At 51.0% G+C, this 26,631-nt stretch overlaps 1 protein-coding gene across 1 annotated transcript; it reads left to right on the top strand.

Annotated features, from left to right (window-relative positions):
* Window positions 1–6,926: 6,926 nt before the first annotated feature.
* LOC136112691 (dynein axonemal heavy chain 9-like) lies at window positions 6,927–26,068 on the top strand. The gene is made up of 12 exons (XM_065857485.2): window positions 6,927–7,079; window positions 11,358–11,554; window positions 12,208–12,366; window positions 13,849–13,979; window positions 15,611–15,822; window positions 16,016–16,249; window positions 18,758–18,925; window positions 20,806–20,922; window positions 21,647–21,797; window positions 22,777–22,891; window positions 24,719–24,787; window positions 25,735–26,068. Exons 1-12 carry the CDS (start codon window positions 6,927–6,929, stop codon window positions 25,946–25,948), a joined length of 1,920 nt encoding a protein of 639 aa, XP_065713557.2. The 3' UTR covers window positions 25,949–26,068.
* Window positions 26,069–26,631: the final 563 nt, after the last annotated feature.

Raw genomic sequence — 26,631 nt, 5'->3', positions numbered from 1 at the left:
CCAGAGGATTGTGAAAAATTTGCCTTTACTGTTCCAGTGCTTAATCATCAAGCTCCCACAAAAAGATATCATTGGGTAGTGCTACCTCAGGGAATGAAAAATTCTCCTACTATTTGCCAATGGTATGTAGATTTGGCTTTAAAATCATTCAGGCAACAACACCCTCAGATGATCATCTATCATTATATGGATGATATCCTTTTGTGCAATAAAGAGAAAATTAGTAAGGACATAATAACTCAGTTGACAAAGCAATTAGGTCAATGGGGTCTGGTTGTGGCACCAGAAAAGGTACAGCAAACCGCACCATGGAAATATTTAGGATATGAACTAACTCAGGCCATGATTAGACCTCAGAAGCTTACTGTGAAAGCAAAGATAGCAACCCTTCACGATGCAATGAAGTTAGTAGGGGACTTACAGTGGATAAGAAATGTTGTGGGTATTACAAATACAGATTTGCAACCGCTGTTTAGTCTCCTCCGTGGGGGACGAGACCCCCAAGAACCACGGTGCCTCACACCAGAAGCACAGAAAGCGCTTGAGCAGATTGCAAGAAAAGTTTCACAGAATACTGCTCAGCGGGTAAGATCAGAATTGCCTGTTACTCTCTATGTCTATAATACCAATAAGGAAGTGGCAGGACTTTTGGCCCAGTGGAGCACGGAAGAAAAGGATCCATTGGTAATATTAGAATGGATATTTTTAAACAGCCAAAAACAAAAAACCATCATTCAGAGGTGGGAAGCCATTGCCCAAGTGATAGTGAAAGGACTAAGCAGATTTCTGACATTGTCTGGACTATATGTTGCTAAAATTGTGATCCCTATTTCCCTCAATTTGTTTGAACAGATCCTTCTCAAACATGACGATCTTGCCTCAGCTCTTGCCCGGATTCCGGTGCAGGTGGACAATCATTATCCACCACATCCTATATTTAAGACCAACCTCCCCTTAGAGCCTATGTCAATTTTTAGTGAGCATCCACTAGATGCTATAACCATTTTCACAGATGCGAGTAGTCGCTCATGCAAAGGAGGCTTTGTATGGTTTGAGAATGGTCAGTGGCATTCACAGATTGTCATAGCTGAAGGATCGGTTCAAATTTTAGAATTGCGAGCGGTGACAGCAGCATTGCAAAAATGGCATAACTCTCCAGTTAATCTGGTAACAGATTCTCTTTATGTTGTGGGAATTGTACAAAGAATACATAGAGCACTTTTGCAGCGAGTTTCCAATTCCTTATTGTTTGAAGCATTGTTAGATTTGTGGAACGTATTAGATTATAGGACAGCACCAGTATTTATCATGCATATAAAAAGCCATACTAACATACCAGGTGGTCTAGTAGAGGGAAACAGCACCATAGACAAACTTGTGGCAGTAGCAGATATATCCCCTTTTGAACAAGCCAGACAAGCTCACGAATTCTTTCATCAATCCTCAGCAGCACTCCGAAAGCAGTTTACAATTACAAAGGAACAAGCTCGAGCCATTATCGCAGCTTGTCCTGATTGTGCCCGCATAGTCCCTCTCCAACAAAAGGGAGTAAATCCTCGGGGCTTGCAGCCAGGTCAGTTATGGCAAACTGATATTACTGAATTTGCACCATTTGGCAGACAAAAGTACATTCATGTCTCCATAGATACCTGTTCAGGACTGCTGTGGGCTACAGCCTTGACCTCAGCAAATGCAAAGGCAGTAAAACGTCATTTACTACAAGCTTTTGCTGTCATGGGTGTCCCTACACAAATCAAAACAGATAATGGTCCTGCATACCACTCTGACAGACTTGCAGCCTTCCTCACCCAGTGGAAGGTACAGCACCTGTTTGGAATCCCTTATAATTCTACTGGCCAAGCAATTATTGAGCGTGCACACCGTGCATTAAAAATCTCTTGTCTGTTTTGAAAAAACAAGGGGGAATTGGTGTGAGCCCAGAAGAGGTATTGATGAAGGCATTGTATGTGCTGAACTGGCTTAATCCTAAAAGTGAAACTGAAATGGAACCGGTTGTTATGCACTAAATCAAAAATGTCAAAGATTTTTCCGAAAATGTGCCTAAGGTCAGTGTGTTTAATCCGACAACACAACAATGGGAAGGTCCTATGTCACTAATAACCTGGGGAAGGGGATATGCTTGTGTTTCTACAGGTAACCACAAAAATTCATGGATCCCAGCAAAGTGGGTGAGACCTTGGCTAGCTAACAGAGAAGAAACCGGTTGCAGTGATGACAACCCTTAACCTCAGACATGTTATCGCTTTAAGCAATGAATGTAGCCAATGTTGAGAATACCACTTTGTAAAACAGAGCAGCAATTAATTTTTTGTTATTGGACATGTTCACAGTTATGAAGAGTTTGATTGTATGTGTTGTTTGAACTTAAAAGTTAAAAAGATAGAAGATTTGCAGAACAAGAAAATAACAGAAGATACTGGGTTTTTTGGGGTGAATGCCTTGTTTGGTTAAAAGGAATATTGAAAACAGGTTTGTTCTTGTTAATTGTAATTGTATTAGCCTTAATGTTCTTACCCTGTATTTCACACTGTATTTAAAGCATGATATGGCGTATTGTTAATATTAAATAAAAGAGGGGGAGATGTAGTGGCAGAGCCCCCCCCGCCCCAGGGGGATGGGGTTGTCGCCAGCCTGGCTGAGAGGTGAAGCCAGAGACAAAAGAGACTAAAGGAGCACCATTAGAAGGTAATAATGAGTGAGCAATCGCCGGACACATGCGTGCAGAGCGCGTGGACAGTACATGCAGCCTAGCATGTTATTGTATAGCACGAGTTACAACCAATCACGTTGTTGTAAGGCGCGTGGACAGGGCAGCTTTGCTATAAAGCCAGCCCGGTCCGACAATAAAGCGAACTCTGTGAACATCATATTGGTGTGTCAGGTTCCGTGGCTCGCATGGATAAAGCAACACCTGGGCAGTGCCAGGCGGTGTGAGCAGGACAGAGCTGAGCACACAGCGGGTGGGACGGGGTCTGTGACACGGACAGGGAGCAGACCCAGGGACAGAGACACAGCTGCAGGAGCACAGACATGGGCAGGAAGAGTTAACTGCTACCAGAAATGCTGGGGATGGGATTTAGGAACCTCTCTCACATCCCCTGCAGTGCAGACACATTTCCCAGTGCAACCCCTGATCTCCTCTCCTCTCCATCAGAGCCTCTGCCCCGAAGCCATGGGGTCCAGGTCCTGAGTCTCCACCTCAGCAGCTGGACCTCCAGGGGAAGGGTTCCTGGAACGTGGTACACAAAAAAGGTGCTAAAAGTACTTGCTCTACAGTGTCATTTCATGAGTGGCAGCAGCACAGTCGGGTAAGGAGAAGGTTCCACAGCATGCCCGTCTGCCTTTCTGTCCTTGCTTTATTTCTCAGAAGCACTGCAGTGTCCTTCCCTGTTTCTTCACCTGTTCCTGGAGCTCTTGCTCTCTGGGGTTGGGGTGGGACATGCAGCTGAAATATTCCCATGGTATGCATGGTCTTAGGAGCAAAGCACCGTGACTCAGCCTAAGTAGATCTGCCGCTTATTCTTTTGTACTGCCAGCAGATTGTGGAAGTAGAGTATAAAACCCATCCTTATGGAGAGATCTGTGCATTTTAGGCTTACTCTAAGTAAGCGGGACCGGCGGGCAAGGACTGAACCGGACCGGACCGCACCGGACCAGCGGGAAAGGACTGAACTGAACCGGACTGCACCGGACTGGCGGGAAAGGCCTGAACTGAACCGAACCGAACCGAACCGGACCAGACCGCTGCGGGACAGTGTACGCGACTCTACGAGTCGAGCTTTTCGACCCTCGCGATCCGTGCACACGCTCGGCGAGTCCGTGTCTGGAGTTTCGGGGCTCGCGCGTGGCGTGGGGATGCGGGTTTCGTGGCGGTGTTTTTTTTTTTGGTGGGGGTTTATTTCGGCAGGGGCGGCGGGGTCGTGGTGGTGTCGTCGTGCCCCCCACCCGCACCTGCCGCCGCCGCCGCCGTATAATTTCACTTCGTGTTCCGGCTCAGACTGCACGGCGAGCACAAACACCCCCCCCCCGCCCGCACCCCAAAGCGCGGTCTCTCCCGCCCTCGCCTTGCCCCCCGCCCCCTCCGGCCCACCCGCGGGAAGGGCCGGAGGGGGTCGGCAACTGCGCGCGCCGCGCATGCGCGCTCTCCCCGGCAACCGGCCCCCTGCCCCCCGCCAGGTGCCCAACGGTCAGTCGCTCGGAGTCAAGCCCGTCGGGCGGGCGGTCGCGGGGAGGCCAGCGCGGGAGCGTCTTGCCGATCGGCCGAGGAACCCCGCGCGCGGGTAGGCAGGGAGGCAGGCGGGCCGGGACGGGGAGACGGGGACGGGGACGCGGTGTCTCTATGCCTCCCCGGGGGGAGGCAAAGCCGCTGGCGGGGTCGGTTTCTTCTTCAGCCCGCGGCCGGGGCGGGCAGCGGGCCGAGGGACCGAGCGAGCGAGCCACCGAGGAAGAAGCGCGGGAGGCGGCAGCACGGGCAGGTGAGGGGGTTAGGCCTCCGACAGCGGGGCTGAGAAACCGCGGGACGCCCGCGTGCCCACCCCCCCCGCCCACCCCCCCCCGCCGTCCACCCCCGTCCACCCCGGGCACGGAGCCGGCAGGGACGCCCCGGCTTCCCGGGGGGGAGGCGAACTCGCTGGCGAAAGGCCGGGGCGGGGGGTGGGGAGGAACTCTGGGCGGGGATGGGCGGCCGGGCTCGCTGCGGCGGACTGGGGCGGGCAGGCGGTGGTTGGGGCCGGGGAAGGCCGCCGGCTGTGCTCTCATTGCCCCTCCTGGTACAGTGTTATTTGGAGCACAGAGTTTAGGGGATGGACAGTGAGCAATGAACGGTTATAGAGTTGCAAAGAAAAATGACCCTATCTAAAGGACAGTCTCTCCCAGGATGTGAGTCTCTGCAGTGCAACCCTTTGCTAATTGCAAGGCAGAGAGCAGATGATTCAGTAAGTGGGGTTTATGGATCACAAATAGACATTAGTAGAAAAGATGCCCTGGGAAGGTTCAAAATATATGGAGGTACAAATGCCTGGGTAGAATGGATCAAATATATGGTGCAAAGCCTAAACGAGCAATTGCTATGCCTGTGCAGCAGGAAGGCCTGTGGCCCAAGTGGTACCCTTCCCTCTGGGGTGGAGCGAAGATTGACAGGGGATGGAGTGCGTCTTAGCCTTATGCCAAGACTCTACGGCATGGAGAAATAAGTCGTGTCATACTCTCTCCCTCCTGTTTCCAGCTTTGCAGGGGAAAATATCAAAATTCCCCTGGCATTTTCAGGAATAATTGGAAATCATACTGCCTGTCTCTCACGACGCGGCAGGAATGATACCAAGTTCCTAGGAACATGAGTAGGTGTGCAGAGACACGGGAAGTTGGTCCTCATATGTCCTCAAATGCTTCTTGAGTGGATCTTTGGTGGTACTGTGGGAAGATGACACTTCATTCCATTTTATCCCCCACTGGGAAGGTACCTGTGACGTCGTACAATTGGAAATTCCTTTTACCCTGGCATTTGAACACTGTGATCCATCAGGGCAACAGAAAAAGGAGTTGAGGGCTTTCCTCTGATGACAGGGTTTATTTCAATTAGATTGGGGTCCCCAGAGGAGTCCCCAAGGAACACAAAGCAAGAAGTCAAGTTAGCTGCGGGTTCTGAGTCCTTTTTGTTTTGGTAGGTAACTACAAACAAGAATGTAGACGGGATAAATAACATTTATTTATAAGTTATACTAGACAAGCAGTTAAATGAATCACCAAGCAATTAGATGCTACTAGTAGAATGGCATGGGAAAATAACATGGTCCCAGATACGATGTTGGCAGAAAAAGGTGATATATGTCTAACCACAGCTTCAGCAGAAGAATTGGCTGAGAATTCAGGTGTAGATAGTCCACTCATGGGATTGTTAGAATCTTGGTTTGGAATATTGAGAGAAATTACTTCTTTAATCGAAGTAACAGAAGCACTGGTTTCTATAGCATGCTACATCATTCCGTGTCTGCGAGGACTTGTTCAACACCTTATTGGACAGCTCTATCAAAGCAAGTGCCTTTAGGGCCACTGCCATGCTCAGATAAAATGATCCTGCTAGAAGAACAAGAAGAAAGAAAGAACAGCAAATGCATAACTCCAGAAGAAAAACGTGAAATCGTGTTGTCTAGGCTTGAAGCCACCTATACAACTGTATCATAAGAAAGTGCAAAACCTCCTCCATTTCAGTCCTGCAGCTCAGCACTAGTTTTTCCTCTTCCCTCCCTTTGTCCTGCTCCCTTTGCTTTCTCCCTTTGTTCCATATCCTTCTGCACAAAACCACCGTGACTCAGCCTAAGTAGATCTGCCGCTTATTCTTTTGTACTGCCAGCAGATTGTGGAAGTAGAGTATAAAACCCATCCTTATGGAGAGATCTGTGCATTTTAGGCTTAGTCTAAGTAAGTGGGACCGGCGGGCAAGGACTGAACCGGAACGGCGGGGCGGTTGGTCCTACGCAGGGACAGGAGCTGGACGCGACCGAGCGAGCCTCTCGCGGGTGGCTGCGGGACAGTGTACGCGACTCTACGAGTCGAGCTTTTCGACCCTCGCGATCCGTGCACACGCTCGGCGAGTCCGTGTCTGGAGTTTCGGGGCTCGCGCGTGGCGTGGGGATGCGGGTTTCGTGGCGGTGGTTTTTTTTTTTTTGGTGGGGGTTTATTTCGGCAGGGGCGGCGGGGTCGTGGTGGTGTCGTCGTGCCCCCCACCCGCATCTGCCGCCGCCGTATAATTTCACTTCGTGTTCCGGCTCAGACTGCACGGCGAGCACAAACACCCCCCCCCGCCCGCACCCCAAAGCGCGGTCTCTCCCGCCCTCGCCTTGCCCCCCGCCCCCTCCGGCCCACCCGCGGGAAGGGCCGGAGGGGGTCGGCAACTGCGCGCGCCGCGCATGCGCGCTCTCCCCGCCGCCCGGCAACCGGCCCCCTGCCCCCCGCCAGGTGCCCAACGGTCAGTCGCTCGGAGTCAAGCCCGTCGGGCGGGCGGTCGCGGGGAGGCCAGCGCGGGAGCGTCTTGCCGATCGGCCGAGGAACCCCGCGCGCGGGTAGGCAGGGAGGCAGGCGGGCCGGGGAGACGGGGACGGGGACGCGGTGTCTCTATGCCTCCCCGGGGGGAGGCAAAGCCGCTGGCGGGGTCGGTTTCTTCTTCAGCCCGCGGCCGGGGCGGGCAGCGGGCCGAGGGACCGAGCGAGCGAGCCACCGAGGAAGAAGCGCGGGAGGCGGCAGCACGGGCAGGTGAGGGGGTTAGGCCTCCGACAGCGGGGCTGAGAAACCGCGGGACGCCCGCGTGCCCCCCCCGCCCCCGTCCACCCCCCCCCGCCGTCCACCCCCGTCCGCCCCGGGCACGGAGCCGGCAGGGACGCCCCGGCTTCCCGGGGGGGAGGCGAACTCGCTGGCGGGGGGTGGGGAGGACTTGGACTGCTGAATGTATTAACTGAACAAAGCACGGGGTCGTACGTGGCACAAACAGTAAACCCAGAAATGCACATACTATCATGAAGCCTATTTTCTTCCACCAGGCTCCCCCAAATAAGTTACCCCACCAATGGCTAGTAAGTACAGAATTCCACTTCTGTACTGGTACATGTGCAACGCGTTTTATCTCCTCTGCTATTTTCATTATGGCTTCCCCATCGTTATCTCTTTCCAAACAACACTCCGAAGTATTCAGTTTCCCACAGACGCCCCCCTCTCTTCAGCTAAAAGCCAATCTCACGCTCCCTGATTTTGGTACACTGCAGCTCTGGTCTGAGACAATTGTCTCGCTATGAGATTCGGTGCCTCAGCCGTCTGGTTGCTTATTATTTCAACCACTGCTTGCAACCGAATAATTTGGTTTAGCATATATATAGGGGTACGGGATCCCCAGTTTCCACCCCCCGCAGTGAATCACTCCCTGACAGCCGGGCAGGATGGGGGTCTCGGGCCCGGTCCCACTGCCCTGGGCGCTGAGCAGGCAGCAGCTGCAATAAATGGTGATGGGCAACCAAGCACTGGTGTGGTCTGAGTGGGGTTCCATGGGGCAGGATGGGAGAAAGCCCCACTGTGTTTGCTTTTTCAGGAGAAAAATAAGTGCTAAAAAGCCACTGTGGGGGTGCCCAGGTGGATCCAGTGGTATCCAGACCCCCCCCAGAGGGAGCATCCCCCAGCACCCCCAAGTCCTTCGCAGGGCTGCTCTCAGGCCCTCCATCCCCAGCTTGTGTTGATAGCCGTGGTTGCCCGGGGCAGCTGCGTCTCCCAGGCGAGCTGGGTCCCGCCCCGGCCCGCCCCCGGCTCCTCGCAGTGTCCCTTCCCCCGGGCAACGCGGCTCTTCCCCGCAAACACCCGCCGGTGCCGGCCGGATGGAGCAGGCGGTGGAGCCGGTGCCTGGCGCCGAGCGGCTGTGCCGGTGCGCGGCGCGGGGGCTGGGGGTGCCGGCGGAGCGCTGGGAGCGCTGGGCAGGCGGGGAGGCGGCGGGGCCGCTGCTGCGGAGCTTCCTGGCGGGGCCGGCGGGGCCGGCGCTGCTGCTCTGGCGGGGCCCGGCCGGGGAGCTGGAGCTGGGGCCGCCCCCGCCGCCCCCCGCCGCCCGCCGCAAGGGGCTGTTCTTCCTGCGGGCCCCCGGCGCCGGCCCCGGGGAGCTGCTCTGCGGGGACCTGCCCGCCGATGCCCTGCGGCACTTTGCCGCCCTCGTGGAGGAGGTGAGGATGAGGGGCCACGGGGGCAGGCTCAACATGAGGAGAAATTTGTTTGCTGGGAGATGGCAGAGCCTGGCCCAGGCTGCCCAGGGCGGGTGTGGAGTCTCCTTCTCTGAGACATTGAAACTCGCCTGGACCCACCTGTGTGATCTGCTCTGTGACCCTGCGTGAGCAGGGCTTGGACTGGGGGATCTGCAGAGATCCCTTCAACCTAACCAGGCTGGGATCCTGTGAGGCCTGGGCAGCCCCGGAGGTGCAGAGGGAGCCCTGGCACCCATGAGTACCGGGTGCCCCTCGCACATGGCAGCGGGGAAGGTGTCCCCTCCTACAGACAGGCTCCTTGGCCTCCCTCCCTTCTCTGCTGATGCACTTGTACCCTTAACTCTGCCCTTTGCAGTACCATGGACGGCTTTAGAACTCATATAAACCACCTGAATGCTGATCCACATCAGCTCTGTCTATCAGTGGGGTCCTTGTGGGACTGATGTACCCACAGGTGCTGGAGGGGACATCTGCAGGTCACCTACTCCAAACCCCTGCTCAAGCAGGGCCATCCAGAGCCAGTTGCCCAGGGCCATGTCCAGGTAGCTCTTCATTATCTCTAAGGATGGAGACTTCACAACCTCTTTGAGCAACCTGGGCCAGTGCTCGATTACTCTCATAGTGAAAAAGTGTTTTGTGATGTTCAGGAGCCTCCTGTAGCTCAGTGTCGGGTTATCTCAGGTGGGCTGATGTTTTCTTAAAGAGATCGTCAAGAGGTTCGAGTGCTTTTGCTTTGCTGTGTTATTAGCCTGAACTAGACAATGTTGTTTCGGTTTATTCCTGATGGCTCCTCACCTGGAGAAGTCTCAGGAATGAGGCTGTAATGGGAAAGCAGAGGAGCTGCTGGATTTGAGAAGCTCTGATCATGATGTTTGGTATATTAAGATGGTGACTGATAGATTGGATTCCCAAGAGCAGGCTGCCAGACTGGTTATCCTGGTTTTGTGAGAAAACACATTATTTATACGGGGAGCTTTTGTTTTGATGAGCCCCGTGGTCTTGCGAAGTCTGCACAAACAGTGGTTTTGCATCACGGCTGGCCAATAGCATTGCAAGCACCGTCTGCTATGGGTAGATGGTGGGGTAGGAACACTTTGGCAGATCCTGTTAAATCCTGTTTTCTGAATGCCTTTGGGAGCCGGGATTGTGCGTCCCAGCTGCGTGTTTGCAGGCTTTGCTCTCCCCTGTGCAGACATGCAGTATTTCTGCAGGGAGCAGATTGTGCCTGGTTTTCATCCTATTTTCCTCTCAAGCTTCACTTGAAGGCAAAAGCAGCGGTGGTGCTGGGTCAGGCAGGTGGGGTGGGTCTGCGTGAAGGTGAAAAAGGTCTTGAATTTCCTGGGGTTGGGGTCGTGTGTTCCTCTGCCCACACTTTGTCTTTATTCGGTGAGGGGTCACAGCTGGTGACCTTGTCCACTTGTTGCTTCACTCCTGCGGTGCCGAAGGGAACACACCTGCTCTGTGGGCTGGGGCTTCATCCTGAGTCCAGTTATCATTTTAACAGTCAGAAAGAAAATGAACGGCTATCATTTGCCTGGTTACAACATCACTGGCATTAGCAGTCCACATGCTTTAAGTAATAGAGACACATCTTGCTAATAATGCAGCTAAAACTGCTAAAGGTGAACTCGTCAGCACCTGCCCGTGTGTTCCCTGGGGTTGTGCTCCCCCTTCCCACGGCTCCCTGGGCACGAAGGTGGCTGGTCGGGTCTTCTTCGGGTCTACAGAGCCAGCCACAGTTCCAAAGAGTCTTCAGCGTCCTGGGACAGCACCATGGAGGTGCTGAGCTGCTTTATTCCGTTTCAATTTTATGTCCATTTGCAGCTATTTTTATGCCTTTAGTCACCTCCCCCCCTCCCCTACCCCCACCCTGAGTCCAGTAACACAAAGGGCTGTTGTTTGTCACTAGGGACAACCTGGCTTTGTTAGGCTGTTGCCACAGGCTGGTCCCAGTGCAGAGCCAGCCAGGATAGGTGACAGACACGGTGTTGCTGTCACAGCTCAAACAAGCCAAAAGCAGCTCAAATCTGGGCAAACCCCGACCAGCCCCACAACCCCATGCTGCCGGGTCAGTAAAAGTGCTGATAAAGGCAAAGCTCCTGTTTGGTGGGCTGCAGCTGGGACCTGGGGGACCCTCACCACCAGTGTATCCCAGGGGGTACCAGCAGACCTTCCCTTGCAGCACACTGAGCTCAGCCCAGCCCTGGCAGGCTCAAAGGGCAGCCTGACGGCTGTGCCCATGGGCAGGGACATGGGGACCAAGCACCGGGGACAGTTGTGAGGGCAAGGGACAGCAGCCCATGGGGCCATCTCCAGTTGCGGGCTTGAAAGGCTGGGAGAGCCTGGGGATGGGGCTGCTCACTTTGCCTACTGGCTTCCACCCTCCTTGGCTGCTTGGATTTGGGGAAAAGGGTGTTCTGCTGTATAAAGTGGGCCTGTAGAGATGCCCATTCATCATCAGCTGCCTCTATTTCACATGGGAACTGCTTGAGACAGCAATGAATATGGGTCTCCAGGCTTGGCCAAGCACAGACCTCAGAGCCTGGTGGCCTGTCCGTCTCCTGCTGCACTTTTTTCTCCATTGGTCTTCCGTGACTCCCGCTGTAGGTGATCGTGCCCATCCTAACGAACAAGAAGAACCATCAGGGCTGGCCACAAGTGGTGTCACAAGACATCGTGCGTCATGTCCACAACCTCAAAAGTACCATTTTCACAGTTGTTGGCCAAGTAGACGGCAAGACCTTGCTGCCTCTCCCAGCTGGCTCAGAGGGAATTGAGGACATTGATCTGGAAAATGAGAAATCGTGAGTACCACCCCAAAATAACAGGTTCTGGAAGGTCCAGAGAAGCAGATGCGTTTGTACATCAAGTTGTCATCGTGTCTGGGCTGCGTGCGTGCCCCTGTGGAACCCCAGGAGATGTGTGGGTGCAGTGGAATGAATCACTCCTCAGACAGGACGTGGTGCGGGTGGGATTTTGTGAGAAGTTAATGCTTCCAAGGCAGTGGGGTGACCTGTCCTCAGCTTCCCAGCCCACTTGGTGGTGTTTCTTGCTGAATTAAGTGAGTTAATGACTGCAGGGATGTAGAATATTTTGAGGGAGAATGGTATGGGGAGAGAGAATCTTGCTGGATGTGTGAGTCTCCAGGTCAGATCCTGAACCTGAATGGATCTGATGTGACAATGACTGGCTGTGCAGAGAGGTGGCGACTGGCTCTTCATTTCCACCATTCACTTTATGAACAGTGTTGTTGCCCACACTGCTGCAGACATTCAGCCATTTTCTCCAGAGTGTAATTCCTATATTAAACCAGTGACAAAATCTTATGGGGTTTGATTGTTTTGTGGTTTTGAAATGTGAAACCCTGTAAAATCCAGCTGCCCACACGGCCATTGGAAGTAGATCCAACTGAGCAATGCACATCAACAAAGTTAATCACGTACTCTGTTTACTACAGCATGGAACGGATAGATAAATCTCTGGTGTATGCCATGGAGTCGGCCATCATAGACTGGAGCCACCAGATCCAGGAGGCACTGAAGAAAGAGTCTTCAGAGCCTCTCCTGCAAGGCAGCAATCCGAACCCGAAGGTGGAGCTGGAGTTCTGGAAGAACAGGTACCCAGAGCAGCCTGGCCAGTGCATGGTGCCCTGTGGTGCTGGTTTTGTGTAGAGGGAGAGTGCTGGTGGTGGAGCTGCTAATTCCATGAGTTGAGAAGAACAGGCCACTTGGGGTTCATGTAGGCTTCAACTAAGGAAAATTGCTCCCGCACAGAAAATCATCATGATCTGCAAAGTGCCTGGGAGGTCACTGGGCAGCTGGCTGTGTTTTAACTTAGCCCCACCACAGGGGCTACACCTCAAGGGACTTTTTTCAGAAATGCCCTTTACAGGATCCCAGGCTGGTTGGGCTGAAGGGACCTCTGCAGATCCCCCAGTCCAAGCCCTGCTCACGCAGGGTCACAGAGCAGATCACACAGGTGGGTCCAGGCGGGTTCGAATGTCTCAGAGAAGGAGACTCCACACCCGCTCTGGGCACTCTTTCGTCACTGTTCACTAGGAGCCATCCACAGGAGTAATTGCTGATGGACACCTGCTGGGGGCTGTCTGGAAATGGTGCATCTCAGCTGGCTGCTGTTCATCTGTCAGGGCCAGAGGGGCTTTAGATGCTCAGGAGCCTGGGAGTGGTATTTCCTCCTGCCCTTTGAAAACCTTTGTGCTGTACTGGTTCAGGCTGACTCGGGGCAAAGCCCTGCTGGCTGGAGAGCTGTTGCTAATGCCTGCAGAAACACGATGGCTTTTTTTCAGCGATGTTCTGTCAGTAGCAGAGCTGCTGTCATGCTGAACTCAGCACTTTCTGTCCTGTAGGGTTTGTCTGTGCCTCATGCAGCTTTCTCCCATTTCCACAGTCCATGTGTAGCTGGAGGAAGCCCTGAATCAGGCCCAGGGGAAACAGATGATGTTGGGGGACAGCTGATGGCCCAGTGTAGGTGGGTAACATGGCCACCAGCATCCTGGTGTGCATCAAGAACAGTGTGGCCAGCAGGCCCAGGGCAATGACTGTCCCACTGTACTCAGCGCTGGGGAAGCCAAACCTCAAATCAGTTTTGGGCCCCTCAGGCCAAGAAAGACCTTGAGGTAGTGGAGTGAGTTGAGAGAAGGGAATAGAGCTGGTGAGGGGCTGGAGCACAAGTGTGATGGGAGTGGCTGAGGGACCTGGGGGGTTCAGCTGGAGAACAGGAGCTGAGGGGAGACCTTCTGATCTCTGAACTGCCTGAAAGGAGCTTGGAGCCAGGGGGGGTCGGGCTCTGCTCCCCAGGAACAAGCGCCAGGATGAGAGGAAACGGCCTCAAGTTGCGCCAGGGGAGGCTGAGGTTGGATATTAGGAAACATTTCTTCCCAGAAGGGGTTGTGAAGCATTGGAACAGGCTGCCCAGGGCAGTGGTGGAGTCACCATTCCTGGAGGGGTTGGACAGTCACAGAGATGACATTCTCAGGGACACGGGGCAGTGCCAGGGGTTAGGTTATGGTTGGACTCGATGATCTTGAGGGTCTCTTCCAACCAACTGATTCTGTGATTCTGTGTCTTGGTTGCTGTAGGTGTGATGACCTGGAATGCATTTACAACCAGCTGACAACGAGGAAGGTCAGGAACATGATGGAGCTGCTGGAGAGAGTTGAGAGCAGCTACATCCCAGCCTTCAAAACCATGCTAATGGATGTTGAGGCAGGTGAGATGCTGGGGCAACTTTACCACAGTGCTGGCTTCTGGCCTTTCTTCATGGCCTGGTGTGACTGATTTCAAGCCAAATCTTTCTAGTTTGTGAATTGAGACTGGGCTGCTTGTGCTTGAGTCTAGGCTTTTGTTTCCAGGCTGGGACAAGCTCCATCGCTGGTCTGTTGAGCCAGACTCTTGCCAAAGTTCAGGGTGAATGGGTTTGGGAATTTATTCTGCTGTAATAAAGTGTTTGCATTACTCTAACAGGACTCACCTCAACTTCCACCAGCTCCTCTGGTGTTATTATGCAGGAATGGGAGTTCAGACTAAGAGGACAGATCTTGTACCTAAGACTGCTTTGTTAGAGCGCTGCTTCTCAGGCTTTGGCCACTGCAGCCCGAATTTCCTTGCTTTGCTTTGCTTAGGGGAGTTGAGCGCAGCCCAAGGAAATATTGCAAATCCCTGTCTGTAGTGAAAAACAGTGTAGTCCTGCTGGTCTGTCCCTGCAGACCAACACAGCTGGACATCCATGTCCAACCCAGCTGCTCTCTGGCACAATGAAACCATCTAGACTGTGTTAGCTGTGCACGTGCTGGCAGAAAACACTGTTCTTCACCACTTCACGTGCAAACATTGAATCTCTTAAGGATCTGTGTCACACTCTGCATTGTGCAGTTTAAATGGGCTGGAGAAACACCCCTTATATAAGGAGCCAAGGGTTCATTGTTAAACTAATTAATACTTTAAGGGTTTAATCAAAATACAACAAATATTTGGTTTTAATCCGGCTACAGCGATACTAACCCTAATTGGATAATTTGGACTATAATTGTTAATTTCCATTACAGCGCAGTTCAGATTTGTGTGCACCTGCTTTTAAGTCTCTGCCCCTTTCCCTGGCATTGTACTGGTGTGGCTGCTGTTGGTGGATTTGCTGGGAGGGTGATGCTGATAGTGGGAGTCTCTTCTTCTTGGTCTTGGGCCTTAGGGGTTATTTTTGCATGCATTCAAGCACTTCTGTCACTTCTTGTTGGTCCACAGGTTTAATTGCACAACGATCTGGTTTTATTAATGCTTGCGCTCTGGGGTAATTCTTCAGGGTAAAACCACACAGCTGTACAGAGCTAAGCTAAAGCTTTCGACGAGTCAGACATCAGTTGCTTTACTGTTGACAGGTTTTCTATTACAGTCAGGACTAGTGGGGCCGTCGTCATCTGCCCACTGGACAAGGAGTTGCTTGAGCCAAAACTGAGCTAAAAAGGGCTCAGGCCAAGGCTGTACAGCCTGTCGTGCTGTACAGCAAGGCCATGGCTCACAGCCATGGCAGCACTGTATTTTTGGTGCTGTTGGGCAAATTCCGTGTGACTTTTTAGCAGTTGTGGACTCAGGCTCTCCACGAAGCCCTGTCCCAGCTCCCTGTCCCCTGCCATCACATCAGCTTATTTCTGTTCTGGTTACTGCCGCAGGTGAGTGATGTTCACGAGTGAGTGACCTGCAGCACACAGGTGGCTGAGGGTGCTCAGTGCTTGTCAGGACAGTTTCTTTTCCCAGGCACTTTTCCATGTGGTGAGGCCAGCACCTAGCTGGGAACCCAGCACACCGCAGCTGGGTGGTTCTTACCGCTTCTCACGTCTCTCAACACAGCTTTGACTGAAGCTCAGGACGTTCACCTGCACCTGACACCCCTCAAGCGCCGCTTGGAAGACGTAGAGAGGGTTGAGTTCAGCGAGGTGAAGCCTTTCCTGCTCCCCCTGCTCCACGTGGTGTGTTTGATCTGGGTCACCTCCAAGCACTACAACATGCCCGTGCGGATAGTGGTGCTGCTCCAGGAGATCTGCAACCTTCTCATTGAGCAGGTCTGTGGCTGTGATGCCTGTGTTTGCAGTCCCCTGTGTCCCCTCTCCCCTTCTTCCTATTGTCCTTCCCTGGAAAAGTGATTCTTTAGGCAACATTTAACTTAATAAACAGGTTCAAATGTGTTCAACACAAGAAGTCCTTGTTTTCCATGATGGCAGAAGTGACCTCTCAGGTGTGATTTTGCTCTTCCAGGCCCTGGTGTACCTGTCTCCAGAAGACCTTCTGAAAGGGGACATGGAGGAGAGCCTGGGCAAGGTGCGAATGGTGCTCGGTATCCTGAACATGTTCAAAGAGGCATTTGAGGAGAGAAGGGAAAAACTGCACATGTATTATGAACCAGGCCAAGAAGTGAGGGAGTGGGACTTCAGCTCCACGATGGTGTTTGCGAGGCTGGACACCTTCCTGAAGAGACTGGAGATGGTGGAGGTGAGACTCTGGTCTTGAAAAACATTGCAAACCGTCAGGAGAACTCTGTAGCCAGGAGATCACTTGCTGGCATCTTTCCTTTCTATAGCTTCACCTGATACCAGGGAATGGGGCCACTCTTTTGCTGTTAGGTCTCCTGTTACAGCGAGTCTAAGACTGTGTTTTACTATGTCCTGCTCAGTGCATATGTAAGCTGGTCAGGTTGATAGGTGTGTTTTTTGCTCTCAGGAGTCCCGTTGGACTCCTTGCTCCTGTTGGGGCAAGAAAAGGAGGATTACTGGAGGTGTGGTTTGCACAGCTGTAAATAAAGCAATGTAATCTCCCAGGTCTCCTGGTGCCATCAGAGACAGATTTAGGTTATGGTTGGACTCAGTGATCTTAAGGGTCTCTTCCAACTGAAATGGTTCTATGATTCTATGACACCCTAGAGCTGGGTCCTGCCTGTCTTGGAGAGGCCAGATGGCAGGATCCCCTTGGCTGTGCCACGTGGGCCTGGGGAGGAGCAGGGACACGTTCCTCACCAGGTTGTCCCTTCGCATCCTCATAGTCCATCAAACTGGGGTGCTGTGGCTCAGGGGTGTCCCTGTTTGCCAGATCTGTCACCTGAGGCAGGGACATTGGGGTGTCATCCCTGAGCTCCCAGTGTGGCCAAGGGCTCCTTGAGCCACAGGAGATGTTCTGCAGAGAGCAGGTCTGAGTGTGAATGTGGGAGCTCCCTATGCTCTCCTTACCACATGGCTGTGTCTGGAGACCACAGACATACAGACACCATATGTACCTGTTATACAGACACTGTATATACCTCTTATACAGATACTGTATGTACCTCTTGTACAGACCTTGCATGTACCTGTTATCTCTCACGTGGCTAACCACACACATTCATCTGCTCTCCACACACATCCCAAATGAATTTCTTTGTTGATTGTTGCTGCGTTCTCAGTGTGTAGGGTTGGATGGCCAGTGTACAGGTTGCTGGTGTTTGCAGTTTTACTGCTTTAAATGTGCCATATACTTTTATGTGTTCCTTAATTAACTATGTTGAAAACTGTCATGACTGGTGCCTATTTTAAAAGTATTCATAATGATGGTTTCCAGTAGGGTTTGATGTGAAATAAACCAAATTATGCTGGTCAGTGTAGAGAGGAATATAAATAGACACAGGAATAACTGCAGGTTATCATGAGGACAGTGTTGGTGACAGGTTTACTGGGACCCTGTAAAGGCTCTGGGGCACTGACTGCTGGGATTCCATGGATGCCATGGGCACACTGTGGATATGGGCTGCAGACAAAAGCCAGTGGGGAGGTTTTGAGCTGGGGCACTGTGCGTTTTGACCAGTGTCTGTTTCCTCCTTCCGTGGCTGTCCCACACTCCAGGGACAGTAGAAGCTGCAGTATCTGGAGTCAGAGGGAGAGCCTGCGGAGTGAGCTGTAAAACAATAATTAAAAGCATAGTGCACACCAGCCTGTTAATGAGGAAAACTGCTGCATCTCTCTCCGTCTCAATTTCCCCTCATCACTTCATTTCAAGCAACCTTGCAAGACAAAGCAAGGGACAACTGGTATTTCCACATTATTTTTTTGCCTTACTAGGTATTTGTTCAAGCGGATGTGCTGGTGTGTCGAAGTGAATATGAATGCATATGTGCATTTGTTTTCGAATTTTCATAAAAGCTGCAGTTACACTGGTGCATGGGTAGCCCATGAGCACGTGAAGAGGGAAGGATCCCTTTCCTTTGGTTCGTTGCACTGTTTCATATTACGTGTCTGTGGTAAAACCTGCTGCCCTGCTCGGGTGGCCCCAGGACAAGTGCAAGCAGAGAGTGGCCACCAGTACATTCCTGTGCACATTTCTCCTGGTCCTCTGAGACAATGGATGTTCAACCAGCCCTTACTTGGCCCTACCTAGGGAGACAGATGAGGTGGGATGGCAGCAGAGCTGCCCAGTGCTGCCACCACCACTGGGGGAGCGGGACATTTTCCCAAGAGGTGACACTGCCAGGCTGCAGAGGATGGGAAGGGAAGGGAAGGACCCGTGTGCCACCTCAGCAGAGAGGGCCAGCGGGGCAGGTGCTGCAACACCCACTTGGACACGTGGAGGTTTGACTGCGCAGGAGCTTTGGACAGTTTGGGTACCTGTAAATATTAGAAATCTGTCCTTGGTTAATACCTATAAAATTGGGATTCTTAGCTATGCTGGATGACATATAAGAGTCTCATATCCTGCTTTGGATCTGTCCTTTAAATACACTTAAAAGCGATTTTACAGTTGTCATGGTATTTCTAGTGGCTGCAGCAGGTCTCACTGGGCAGGGACGTGTTATGAGCAGCCACTGATGCTCAGGACAGGCAGATCAGGCTCCCCCCTTCCCATCCCTGCCACCCAGCCTGAGCACCAGCGCTGTGCTTGGGAAGGTCCCTCAGCAAGTGCAACTCTGTCGTGACAACTGTTGTCATCTTCTTTTGTCAACATCATGACCTGTGTCTCCCTCCGTTGACTTTGAAGGATCTCCTGGCAACTTCCTTGGACTTGATGAAGCTGGAGAAAATTGAATTCAGTGGGATTAAAGGGAAGACCCTGGGCCAGCAGGTCCTGGACATGTATGAGGAATTCCAGGAGGCATACAAGGTGTTTTCAGAGCGAACCTATGACTGTCTTGACCTGACCAACACGGTAGGTGGGACCAGTTTGCGGGAACATCAGGAACATGTGCATGTTTCCAAAGCAGCAGTTTCCTGCTATCTTCTTCCCAGCTCTTTCCTCCTTTCATTATGATCTGATCTGGTACTGGAGGGAACAGGGAGCCGCTGGCCTTTCCTGCAGAGATTTGGGACTTCTTGCACGTCTATATCTAACATATCTTGCTAGATCAGCACCTTAGATCAGTGCAGCTGGGAAACTGGGATTTCCATGAGTTATGCACAAGCTTTTGCTGTACATGGTGCTTGCTGAGGTATAAGAGCTATACCAACACCCACATCTCTTTGCTTTCCTGCTCTTGGTATTTACCATGTTTCCCCAAAAATAAGACCTACCCCAAAAACAAGCTATAGCATGATTTTTCAGGATGCTTGAAATATGAACCCTATTCAAAAAATTAGCCCTAGTTACAGTTCATAAAAAAGTCAATATAAATAGGGTCCAGGCAGCTATACATGTAAAAAAGTAAGCATCTTTTGCAGCAAAAATTAATATAAGACTCTGTCTTAGTTTTGGAAAAACAAGGTAGTTTGCCTGATGAGGGCCAACTCAGATCATCTCTGGGATGTGTTCGCTCCTGCCTAGATGAACACATGGCATCTGGGGCTCTCAGAATTCAAGGATGCTCTATTTTATTATCAGTAGTGCTTTAATTAAAGGAATATTCCCAGCCCTCTGGGACCTGCCTGGTGTGGGGATGGGTGGCTCGTGCTTTGCTTCCTGCAGCTCCCAGTACATCTCTGCAGGGGGTGGCACGTCCCCAGTGTTTCTTGCTGGAAAGCTGCTTGCTCCATAGCACCCCTCCTTCAGCAGGGCAGGCACAGAGGAGAGGTGACAGTGGCTCTGCAGGAGGTGGCTTGGGTTTGGTGACCCCATGGCCATTTGTGTGACTCTGAGTCATGTTTGTTCTTTCAGTGCTCTAGTTTTGCACCCTCTGCCACTGCTGGAGCCGTTTTTTTTAGCTAAAACATGGCATCTGGATCTGCTGGAGCTCAGCAGTAGCAATAGTAAAAGCTATTTCCTTGCACTTTGTCCTTTGGAAAAGAGACACATGACCTCATTTTTAGTGGTTTTGTCCAAGCTAGAACAGAAGGACTGTCACGGACTGTCAAGTTCAGTCTTTGATTTGGACTCTTTTACGTGTAGGAAAACAAATATAGATGTTACTCTTGAAGTTCAAAGGATTTATTACAATTGAAGCAAGAAAAGCAGTGCAAGAAGATGATGGAAATTACAGAAACCCAGTACTGTTGAGTTTGAAAAGGACCTCTGGAGATCACCCAGTCCACCTTCCCTGCTCAAAGCAGGCTCAGCTAGAGCAGGACTGTGACTGGTCAGGTGAAATATCTCCAAGATTACCTATGTCCAAGTGTGGAGACTCCACAGCCTCTCTGGGCAACCTGTGCGAGTGTTTTGAAACTGCCTCACTCACAACCAGCTCACCATGGAACCACAGGCTTGTTTTGACTTGAAAGTAGGTTGGATTTGGGACTCAGCAGGTGCATCCGTGGGTTTTCTGGATGATGGTGTGGTCTTCAGGCCAAGTGGTGGGGGAGAGGGTGTGGAAATAGTCCATCTTGCCTGTAGGCTGAAGATAGTGCCATGTGGGCTGTGGAAAGCCCTCAGGACCAAAGGGTCCCTCCCAGAGAAAGGGCCAACATCTCAGCCATGGGACAGCACAGAAATGTTCTCAAGCTTCGTGAGGACTTTGCCACGTTGCGATGGCTGAAGATTGGCCAGAGGAGTGGCTTAGTTCACGGTGAATAAGAGAGGGCATCTCTGGATCGAGGAGTTACAGGTACCTTCCTAGTGCCATCTTGCAGCCTCACAGCTTGTGTTTTGCCTTTGTGCAGGACTTTGAGCAGGATGCCTTTGGTTTCCAGCAGAAAGTAGAAGACATGGACCGTCGGCTGGGCACCATTTTCATCCAGGCTTTTGATGACGCCTCCAACTTGGACCACGCCTTCAAGGTTTGTTTATCGCTCCCTTGCTCTTCCCTAAAAGGGAAATCAGGGCACCCGGCTCGGTGAGAATCACGCTGAGGAGACCAGGCGGTGCTGGAGCCACAGGCACATGGGGCTGGTGTTTGCTGGTGGGACAGTGGGACTTGTAGCTTTTGGGCTGCTCTTGGTTTGGGATGCTCAGGCTGGTGGGTCCCTCACAAAGCTTTTGGATGCCAGGAGATATATTTGTGTCTCTCTCTGCAAGTTGGGGGAAATCATGCTTTTTCTAGGATTTCCTGGTGAGAATTGATATTGTTAGTATCAATTTGTTAATATTATTAATACATGGGTCTGTTTCAGTTTTGGAAACAGGTTTTCTAGAAACAAAGCTGGTTTATTTATCAATTAATCTATCTTGCAGAAATAATAAATGGTATTTTTTTAAAAAAATCAATATAAGCATTTGTAGAAAAGCCTTTAGCAAGTGACAGTGTTTATCTTTGTAAGTTTTTTGAAAAAAATAGAAAATCTTGAAGCATTTGAAGAACAACAGTTGGAATGTGGTCCAACCCCAGAGAAAGTCTGAGAGGCCCCGTAACAAAGGGAGCAAATTTCCTTTTTCCAAAGTGCCCATCGGTGTGGACAGTATTGAAGCCTCTGGGCTGGGGAGGAAGGTCCCAGCTGATCTCTCTGCAGGAGTCGGGGTTGTAAATTTTTCCCCTCTTCTTTTCCTGCGTGTTCACCCCAACAGCTGCTGGACATGTTCGGGAGCCTTTTGGAGCGACCGGTAGTCGCTGCAGATGCTGCTGGCAAATACTCCGTCCTCATCAGCATGTTCAGCAGGGCCCTGGACCACGCCAGGCTGATCTACTCCCGGCACATCCAGGCAGAGCTGAAGCTCGGTAGGTAGAACGTGCTGAGTAAAATGGGTTTTGCAGGGAGTTTGATTGAGATTAATTTGGGGGGGAAATGATTTATTTTTCTAAGGAACCCAAAACTTTACAAATTGCAGATGTTTTCAGCCTCTGTAGCTCCTAGTGGCAATGGAAATGCCTGGGAAAGCTCTGTTCTTAGTATTAAAGCGAATAATTGGTTAGGAGTAAAAATACCCTTTTTCAAATGTGTATGCATGATATGTGACTGGGAATGGAGACACATGCTGAGCTTTTCTCCCAGCGAGGCTGTGACAGGAGGTTTCTCTCCACGTTTGTGTGCTGCCTCCAACACCCCATGGGACCTGCAAACCCACTCATGTGCTCCTCAGAATGAATTTATTTTGTTTCCCTTACAATGCTTAAAATGCAAAGTATGCGAGTGGGACTTTGTAACCAAGGGTTTAATCAGCCTTTTCCAAGTTTATTATTCCCCGTGACTGTTGGCACAGGGGGGAATGGGTGGATTTCTATCAGATTATGAGGATTCAAGTGTGTCATTTTGAACAATAACCTATTTACTTGCCTCAGAAAGATCATACTGGAACGAGACAAGTCCTGGACTGGAGAGAATCATGGAGAGAATCATTTGCTGTGAATTTGTGGTTATTGTTCTGTGGCTGTTAGATAAGACGGACAGAAGTAACTCCTGGTCAGAAATCCCTATGTCAGTGTTTGTGAGGGGCGGGGAATGTGTCCCAGGCAAGGGACACCTCACATCAGCTCAGGTTTGGACATAGTCTGGGCTTCTCGTTCGATCTCAGCTCCTTATTCAAGATCCAGAGGCACTCGCCTTGGTCACAGACCTACATCAGTGTGGCAGATGTTGGATTTAAGGAAGGAAGCTGGGAAATCAGAGCAGTTTTCTGCAAATGCGGTTCTGTTGTTGCATCTTTGGGGTTACAAGTGCAGTGTTCAGTCAAATGCTGTTCCAATGTGCCCTCCCCAGGATCCCCCCCTGTGCACAAGAACATGCCGCCGGTGGCTGGAGCGCTGCGCTGGGCGCAGGAGCTGCGAGCGCGAATCCAGGTGCCGTTTGATCACTTCAGGCACATCCCACATCTGTGCGTGTCTGTTCCAGCTAAGTTGCTTTATGACCACCTTGCTATCTTCTCTGTAATCAATCTGATTTTCTTTCTGTGGTGAACATTATCCCATGGTTATAGCTGAAATAATTCTTAGTCAAAGAGGTGTGAAGTGGTTGCACTGGTGCTTTTCAGCTTCCTTGTGATCATTATTTTTTTTAAGAAACTCATTAACTGGATTTGTTTTGAAGCGATTAAGAGGCACAGTGGGCTATTCAGCTTTCAGACATAGTTCCCGGGTTGCAATTGAAAGAGGTATCAGAACCTTTCCTGCTGCAATCCCACTCAGCATGTTCTCCAGGACCTCCTCAGCTGCAAGTCCTGGTTCTGGCATCATCCAAACTGTGAATAGCAGAGAAGTGCTGGGCTGGACTCAGCTGAGATGGATCGATGGAGCTGGGTTTGCATGTTGGGGAGCAGACGAGCATTTTGTTGGGCAGAAGAAAACTTTCTCAGCGTTAAACAAAGGAGCCATCTCCCAAGATCAAGGAAAGAAACCAATGCTGGTATATTTATCACCCAAATGCTTGTTATAACGGATGGTGTCAGGGAAGTATGGCCTCATACTCACAGCTGGCACCACGTGAGACAACATTTAAGAGCTCTGTAAGCAAGGCAGTGTTGGACTTATGACAACTGAGGATGTTCCAGGGACTGCACCTGGTAGCTCACAGGAATGGCTTCACGTGTGCTGGTCAGGATTCTGTGTAAATGGATCCACTTTTTTAATGTACTTGACCAAAATAACTTGACCGTCACTGTACCATGTTTGTAACCTTCTCTCACTGTATCTTGCCATTAAGTGTCTTTAAGTGCACAGTTATTCTGCAGCAGCAAAGACATTGGTGCAATGAAACAAACTCTTGGGCTGTTCCCAGCACAGAGCCCAAGTTATCATGTCTGATTTGAACCTAAATGGCAAATTTTTGTCCACCATGAAGGACCCAGATCTGCATTTCACACTGATTTTCTGTCCTCTGTTTAGAGTAGTTAATAACATGCTCTGCAACGGTGGTGACATGATGCTGTTGAAAGGGAAAAAGGATTAAAAAGGAGAAACAAAAGTGGTTTTGCTGGGATTTACTTGGATTTGCTCAGAGGACTTGTTTACTTCCAGCAGGTTTCTCAGCACTTGCCCAGCGGTGACTGCTCAGGCGCTCCTTTTTTCCAGCTTTTGGTTAAGTTAATTCAAGTTTTGTCAATATGTCCTCCAAAATCAACAACCATCTTGAGGAAAACTTGGATACTGTAGATTAAACAGTGGGGAAAAGACAGCATGATAAGAATTCCTCTGGCCTGCTGTTCCCTGGGCTGTACAGCCCTGGCAGCGTGGCCAGGGCTCTGCCTCCCGCACTCTGGGACACCTTTGCTCTTCGGTTTGAGGGGCATGAATTGGGCACCGCCAAGAGCTTCATCTGCCGGGAGCCACACTCTGCTTCTTTCTGTGCCTCTTTGACCTCAGAAAGTGGTGGCTGGTGAGCAGAGGTTGCCCTGCTCTGTGCAAACACCGGAGCATTGAGTATGTTACGGAGACCAGTGTTCCTCCAGCAGCTCTGGGCCCTTGTTCTTCCCCCAGGACGTGGTTCTCATTTGCCAGTTGCCATGCAAACACCCGCAAAAGGGCGCACTGGGGCTTGGAGAGCTTTTGTGCAGTGAAATGGTTTTGGGCGATACGGTGGGGTTGGAATGTAAGATCCCCAGCCAGGCTCTGCCTGCAAGGTGGTGGGTGGTTTTGGGAAGGGGTAAATAGAGACTGCAGCCTCACAGGGCTAAATGTAACGCTGAGCTTGTCTGTTGTGCCACCAGCTGCTTGGACTCTGCTGAAGGAAGAAGGGTGATAGAGAAGTATGAAGAAATGATCCAGCTGCTCGACAGGTAAGTGGTGGCTCAGGCACGACTGTAACTATATGAAAAAAAGCCAAACCTTATAGAATCATAGAATTGTTTTGGTTGGAAGAGACCCTCATGTCCATCCATTAACACAACCCTGGCACTGCCCCGTGTCCCTGAGAACCTCGTCTCCACGTCTGTCCACCCCTCCAGGGATGATGACTCCACCACTGCCCTCGCAGCCTGTTCCAATGCCCGACAGCCCTTTGGGGAAGAAATGTTTCCTAATATCCAGTCTGAACCTCCCCTGGTGCAACTTGAGGCCATTTCCTTCTCCTTCTCTAAACCACCTTTCAGCACATTTGCAAGCCCAGGGCCTGAGAATGTCTCTTTCTAAGCCAGAAGGAGTTTTGTGATGAGAGAGGAGGAGGAATCCTTTGCTACACACCACAGTCTTTCTGTGATATCTTGAAATGAGGAGTTTGCATGGGAGGGACAGGGGCTGTGCAGCCCAGCAGAAATGTTGGAACGAGATTCTTTTGGATGTAGGAGATGCTGTGGTAGAAAACCTGAGCTGACCAGAAGTCTCAATCCACTTGTGCCCATTCACAGTGTACTTACCGTGGCTGTAATGTGTGTATTCCACAAGTGGGAGTGGGATTCGTTGCACCTCACTTAATATCTTAATGTTTGATGCTAAAACTGAACTGATTGCTCTGAGCTTTTGAATGTTTGTCCCCAAATTTGAATCCTCTGCTAAGAATGGTACTTGGGGGATCTTTGTTTTCCTGACTTGATGCTGTCACTGGTTTTCAGGTGTTTGTCTTTGAAGCCAAGATCTTTATGGAGGTGGTGTGGGTGGGTTTTAAATAGTCCTTGATGTTCTTCAGCCCTCAGAAGTGGACTTGGCTTTTATTTGGTTATATGTCTTGGTGTGCGGGCTTGGCAGCTACGTGGTGGATGTTTTAATTTGTTTGTTTGTTTTTCGGCAGGTATCAGGAGAAGCTCTATGCAGACTGGTCCCAGACAGTCTCTGAAAAATCACAGTACAACCTTACTCAACCGCTTATCCGGCGAGATCCAGAAACCAAACTGATCACAGTTACTTTTGATCCCCAGGTAAGAACTAGCTTTCCTGTCTGCTGGAGGGCACGTCTCCAAGCTGTGCCCCACCGTGCATGGCAAGTCTGGTGGGATCGCTACTAGATCTGTTCTGCTGAGGTCCCTGGAGCATCTGTTATGGGTGACATGAATTAACCATCCCCTTTGTGGGCTCTGTCTCCTGGTAAAATATCAGGATTACAGTTTAAGCAGCGCAGATTGTAATTAAAGCCAGAAAGTCTGTGAGTAGCCAGATGTTAACTGGTGTCAACATCTCCAGAGCAGGTTGGTTTGACGCTGGTGTGGGGAGCGTAGGAGCATCATCCTACAGACGTGGGTTCGTGTTATGTTTACCTGAAATCTGAGCTTCCTGAAAGGGTATAAAAATCCCAGGAAAGGTTTGTTTTGTTACTTCAGTGTTGTGGCTGTTGGATTTCCTTAATTGTGGTGCAGGAGGCTTCCAGTAGGTCTCTGTTCCCTAGGGCTGCCCTCTCCAGCACAGGGAGGCCTGACCATCCCCCTGCCCAAAGCAGAGGCAGGGTCCAAGCCAGCAGAGTGCAGAGGTGGATTCAAAGGTTCTGGGGCCTGATGAGAGCTGGGGCCTCTCAAATGTGAAATGCCATTTGCTGCGGAGGTGCTGAATCTCAGGGGCCTGGGAAAACATCAAACACTTCCCCCTTTCCCTGGGACTTGCTGCTGTTAGAGAAAAGTGTTGAGGTTCCAGAGCTCATTCCAGCTTGGCTCTCAGACAAAGGATTTGTCCAGCTCCTTGGAATCTCCTTGCTAAG

The sequence above is a fragment of the Patagioenas fasciata genome, chromosome 30 (assembly GCF_037038585.1).
Source record: "Patagioenas fasciata isolate bPatFas1 chromosome 30, bPatFas1.hap1, whole genome shotgun sequence".
NCBI lineage: Eukaryota > Metazoa > Chordata > Aves > Columbiformes > Columbidae > Patagioenas > Patagioenas fasciata.
The sequence above is the reverse complement of the archived record's forward strand: the minus strand, read 5'-3'. Positions and strand labels throughout refer to the sequence as shown.